The following is a 6,238-nucleotide window of genomic DNA, read 5'->3' as shown; positions in this document are numbered from 1 at the left end:
CGCCGTTGCCATGGCAATCCCAAACAAACTGTACTCAACTTTTCCCGCGCCTATCGTCCGGCTAGCGTCTCGCTGGAACTTCAAAACTTAAAATGGCTGTAGGGCTGTCAGGACCGATGTGTGGTCTTCCGAAAAAGAACAGTTTTCTCATCTTGAAGGTTGAATTTACTCAATGGAAACGGTAGGAAGTAATCATCTTCTTTTCTCAGATTAATATGGAACCATGTTAAACTCATAGACCTGCACAGGAACTAATAACAAATATTTTCACTGTGAAATAGGTGAATGAGGTTAATACCTCTTTCACAGTCCAACATGACTGTAGGCCTATGTGTGCTGTAAATACAAATGCCTCAGGCATAATCTTACACAACTCTCGTCTCGCCAAGACTTATGTTGTCCACCCAACGCCATTGTCCTTCCACTGCAAGATCATTCAGTCCAATCCAGTGTTGAACACCGTCTGCTTTTGCAGCCAGAAAATGCTGAAGGGAAGAACACACAAATGTTACTATGAAGTAGATATAACATTGGTGTCCATAATCAAATAGACGTTTTTGTTTGTGAGCATTAAGCTTTGTATCTTTAGAAAACCGGATATACGGATTTCAATGAAACCCATGAATAGGACTTCCTGCTTTCAATGATGTAAAATTATGATTTTTACATCATTGAAAGCAGGAAGTCCAACATTGAAATCCGTATTTCTCCCATCTCAAGGCAAATTGAGGGAATGATGCACGGCCATTCAAAAACATGACTGGTTTTCTAAAGATACAAAGCTTAATGCTAATCGGTGAAGTGTCCCTTTAAGTAACTCTGGGAATCTTTGGCTTTGGAGGTATTGAGTAAAACCTTTCTTATCAATGGGACCATGTGAGCCAAACATTTTCAGGTTTTTCGAATTCACATTCAACACAACATATGAGGCTACACATTGCCCAATGTGTCCACCTCAGATGTTCACACATGTAGTCCACTTTACCTGCTCCTCTTGATTATTCACTATGACTAGGTGACCCCCTAAGGTGATGCAGTGGTCTCGACTTCCCTCCCAGTTCATTTCTGAAGAGGAGAACAGGTAGCACTTTCCTCTGTGATGCATCCATCCCTCAGGACAAGTCCTACAACTGCATTCAGCTGATAGAAAAAGTGCATATGTAAGTGATTTCCTTCTCATAGCATCACTGAATTCACCTTTTACTATGCACCTGAAGATTCTATATGGCATCATTGTAATCATTGACTATCAAAACATAGGGCTAGACATCACTATCAAAACATAGGGCTAGACATCACCATATGGTGTTATTTGTTTGGTTCAGGAGATATGATTAAAAAAAATGTGGTTATGGTAAGAAAAATGGAGGCTTTGTGAGTTGCCAGTAAAGCCTTGTACAGTGCAGAAGACCAAACTTGATATCTGAAGTTGACATCATGAAGACAACACAATGAGTATAAGTACATGTACATAGGTGTCTTTCTTTTTGTAATATACACAAACGATTGTATTCCAATTATTTCAGACAGATTGATTTGAAGTATAGGAACTCACCGGTGTTATTCAAATCAGCTGATATATTGTTATGTTGAGCATCCAGCAGAGCAAACTTCTTTTGTTCATCACTTAGTTTACTTGCATCTAATTTTTATCAAATGTATGAACATTTTAGTCTCACATTAAATACTGTACATACAAAGTGTGTATTTAAAAGTAGATCAGAAATAATATTGCAACTATATTACAGTGTTGCAAAGTCTTTACACAATTTGACTGACTTGCAGCAAAATGTTAGCCTAGAAATCTAGACGCACCCTAGCGGCCAAAAATATTTTTGCCTAGCGGGATGGTCTAGGGTCGCACCGTTGAGGACAAGCCTGCGCCAGGCTCGAGTTCAGCCTAGCCAATCAGAACGCTCTATCTGTGTACGGAGTCCTTGAGCCCGAAGGCATCACGCAATAAACAAATCAGAAGCAACGAAAGGCGGGTCTTGGCATCTAACTTATCTTTCACACACAACAGCGCCGACTCCGATAATTACATTTAAAACGTTCTCCTGCTTGCTAGATTTTCTTCACTGTTGATTCGCTGTTTCTCTTTGAGTTTCCAGTTAACGTTAAGGCTGCTATGTCTATCATTGTCCTATAGCCTACTTGTTGCAGAGCTGTGTAACATCTATTTGCCTCTCTCTTGGTAAGTTCACACTTGAAAAAGCGACTCTAATCGGAGCTGCCAAGTGTCACGCTTTGAGTGTGACAGACAGTCAAAAAAATGTTCGACGAACGCATCTCACTGTCGCTTGCAATTTTCTGAAACTTGGCAGCCCTGTTGCCATTTTGCTGACCGGCTACGATTGGTCACAAATGCTGGCCTATTACGTGCAGAGGCAGTTTGAAAGACAACTGTTCATCCCACCCACAGGCTTCAACTCTGTGAATGGTCCGACCCCAGACTATACATTTCTGTGTAGTTTGGCTTGCCAGGCTAGAAAAATGTATGTCTTGTCAGGAAACCATTAAACCACTGATATAAATAGGCTCTGGTGTCAAATGCATGTGTAAGTGATTTCCTTCTCACAGCATCACTGAATTCACCTTTTACTATTCACCTGAAGATTCTATATTATATGGCATCATTGTAATCATTGACTATCAAAACATAGGGCTAGACATCACTATCAAAACATAGACATCACCTTTATGGTGTTATTTGTTTGGTTCAGGAGATATGATAAAAAAAACAAATGTGGTTATGGTAAGAAAAATGGAGGCTTTGTGAGTTGCCAGTAAAGCCTTGTACAGTGCAGCTAGAAGACCAAACTTGATATCTGAAGTTGACATCATGAAGACAACACAATGAGTATAAGTACATGTACATACGTGTCTTTCTTTTTGTAATATACACAAAAGATCCAATTATTTCAGACAGATTGATTTGAAGTATAGGAACTCACCGGTGTTATTCAAATAAGCTGATATATTGTTATGTTGAGCATCCAGCAGAGCAAACTTCTTTTGTTCATCACTTAGTTTACTTGCATATAATTTTTATCAAATGTATGAACATTTTAGTCTCACATTAAATACTGTACATACAAAGTGTGTATTTAAAAGTAGATCAGAAATAATATTGCAACTACTGTATATTACAGTGTTGCAAAGTCTTTACACAATTTGACTGACTTGCAGCAAAATGTATGTCTTGTCAGGAAACCATTAAACCACTGATATAAAGAGGCTCTGGTGTCAAATGCAGACTACTCACATTGGTATGTCAATGTACCAAGAACTGCCACACCAAGCAGCAGAATCACTCCACTTATCAGAAGAACAATTAGGGCTTTTCTGCTGACCTTTATGGTGTCCTGAGAGGCTGGACGTGAAAAATCATGGATAACTTTGTTAATGGATAACAAAACATTCTGCCAATTGCTTACATCAGGGGTCGACAACCCACGGCTCTAGGCCCTTTCTAGTGGCTCTTTGTCTAAATTTGGAAATTAATAAAATATTTCCTATATCTGCAGCACTGGAGAACCCTATAGGCAATATTGTACTCCAGTCCAGGTGGCTTCCTGAAGATGATTGGTTGTGTATGTGGAATTATTACAACAATAAGCATATCACATAATAAATTACAGCACATATTGATTGATCCACCACAGAATGGATTGATCCACCACAGAATGCTTCATTCCCGTTCCTTTGATTTCAAGAGGAGGAACTAACAGTCTTTCAGTGTACGGTTTTGCAAAATATACAAGTTTTGAAATAAAACTAGTTACTTCTTTAAACCATAAATAGTTCCCTACCTTTGTAGCTCTCAGTGTTATCCGCACATACATTTCCATAGATGTGGTCCATTTCCATGATGAACAGAGAAATGCACTGAGTGAGACAATTAACCCAACAAATGACTTCTGGGCTTGTGTATCAAGAAACAGGAAGGATGTCTCTCTCGAAATCTCCTTGTGTGATATTTTCTGCAACAGTATCTTCACACCTTCAGACGTCAAACTGTCGTGGCCAAACAACTACTTCACCACACCCAGTGGCGCACACATCACACTGGGCCACCACTCTTGTGATTTGAGCACCTAGTCCCAGGCCAAAGGAAGATGTGTCTGCAGACACTCTTGTTTTGGCTTGTGGTCTGTACTGAGCCAACACTCTCGGTGATGCCAGCTCCTTTTTGAGGTTTTCAAATGATGTCTGTTGCATGTGGCCCCAAGACCATTCATTGTTCTTTAACAGCAAATCTCTCAGTGGTTTGGTGGTGTCTGCAAACTGAGGGATAAACTTTGCTATGTATGTGACCATTCCCAAAAAACGCCTAACATCTGCTGTGTTCTGTGGGATGGGCATTTCTGTGATGGCTCCAATCTTCCCGGGGTCAGGTTCAATGGCTCCCGCACTGATTTTGTGTCCCACAAACAGGACTTCAGACTGTGCAAAGGTGCATTTTTCATTTAGTGTCAGACCCGCCTCCTGGAGACGTGTCAAAACAGCTGTGAGCCGCTCATCGTGTTGGGCCCTATTCTCTCCACATATCAGGATATCATCCGCATGGCATATCACTCCGCTTAGCCCCTCTAAGAGCTGCGACATCGTCTCTGGAAATGTTCTGGCCCTGAGTTAATTCCAAAAGGCAAAACATTAAAGCAAAATCGGCCAAAGGGGGTGATAAATGTTGTGAGCTCCCTGCTCTCTTGTGCTAAGGGTATCTGCCAAAACCCACAACGTGCATCCAGCTTTGTGAACACCAGTGCACCATTCAACTGGGCTAGTGATTGGTCCACTGAGGGTAATATGTGTCTTTCTCTGCACATCCCTCGTTGAGTTTGGTAAGATCTACGCATATCCTTATTTTACCATTGGGTTTTGGGACCACTACTATTCCCGCACACCAATCAGTGGGTTTCTCTATCTTTGAGATGACCCCCATCTCTTCCATTCTTTCTAGCTCTTTCTTGACTTTATCAGTTAAGGGGATTGGTACGCGACGAGGGGTGGTCAGAGCATAAGGGACAGCATCCTCATTCAGGCGGATTCGGTAATCACCTTCAAGTCTCCCTAATCCACTGAACACCTTCGGAAACTTCTTTTTGAAGACTTCCCCTGAATCTTCTTTCTCTCCCTGTGCTTCAATATCTTCCACTCTCTCAATTAGGTGCAGTGCTGTAAGTGCTGGTAAGCCCAGCAGTGGCCTGGCTAAATGGTCAATGACAAACACAGACTGAGTGGTCTTTTTATCTTTACTTTCTAATCTACGCTGTATCTGTCCTACCACAGGCAATATCTTGTTATTAGGGCCATATAGTCTTTTTGAGGTATGCAGTAGAGGACCATCTCTACTACACTTGTACAATTTAGTGGGTATTGCGGTCACTGCTGCACCTGTATCTAGCTTGAAAGACACTACTTCCCCATTAACTTTGATGTCTGAGTACCAACAGCACTGTCTGCCTTCACCTCACCCAGGAAAAGGCTGTCCTGATAGAGTTGCTCCTCCTCATCTGCCATCTCATGTACAGGCTGCTTGGATTTGCAGACAGCAGCAAAATGTCCTTTTCTGTGACCTGATAGAAAAAGTGCATATCTGTGATTTCCTTCTCACAGCATCGTAATCGTCAATTAGTGTTTACTTTCCACATGAGTACATGTGGGAAAGGAGGAAAAAACTTCAGTGATTCAGATTCTGAATCTGCTGGATTGAAAATGATCAGCCTATTAGGCAAAGACTCTGGCCATTGGCCATTGTAAAAAATCATTTCGTCAGGAATTGATAGAAATATTTGCACGAGTGGGTTTTCAGTGACTTAGTGGTTGACAATCCAAAGTATAATCATAATCATATACTTTCACTGAAGTGATATGTGTTCTGTAAAAATGCCTTTAGGCATATCTTACACAACTCCTATTTCGTTGAGACTTTTGTTGTCCACCCAACCCCATTGTCCCTCCTCCACAAGATCGTTCAGTCCAATCCAGTGGATGGTGTTTATTTGTGCAATCAGAAAACTCTGATGGGAAGAACAAGTATTACTAGGAAGACAACATTACTTTTGGTGACAGTAGTCAAATACAGCATTTTGGCAGCCTAGCAGCAAATCATTTTACTTTCTTCTACCATGGAAGTCTATGGCAGCACCTTGTGGTAAAACATTTTGAGTCACATCTCGGCATCATCTTTGACCAATCCTATGCAACATGTTGTGAATCATATGTTGTGAATGCT

The 6,238-nt window shown here is 41.0% G+C and overlaps 1 protein-coding gene across 1 annotated transcript; it reads right to left on the bottom strand.

Moving 5' to 3' along the window:
• Nucleotides 1-955: 955 nt before the first annotated feature.
• Nucleotides 956-3,904, bottom strand: LOC134071774 (oxidized low-density lipoprotein receptor 1-like). The gene is made up of 4 exons (XM_062528615.1): nt 3,813-3,904; nt 3,266-3,373; nt 1,556-1,642; nt 956-1,140 (listed from the first exon to the last, which is right to left on the bottom strand). The coding sequence occupies exons 1-4, from the start codon at nt 3,868-3,870 to the stop codon at nt 956-958; spliced, it is 438 nt and encodes a 145-aa protein (XP_062384599.1). The 5' UTR covers nt 3,871-3,904.
• Between the last annotated feature and the right edge of the window lie 2,334 nt (nt 3,905-6,238).

This window comes from Sardina pilchardus, chromosome 23 (assembly GCF_963854185.1).
Source record: "Sardina pilchardus chromosome 23, fSarPil1.1, whole genome shotgun sequence".
Taxonomy (NCBI): domain Eukaryota; kingdom Metazoa; phylum Chordata; class Actinopteri; order Clupeiformes; family Clupeidae; genus Sardina; species Sardina pilchardus.
Note: the sequence above shows the minus strand (reverse complement) of the source record. Positions and strands in the feature narration are given on the sequence as shown.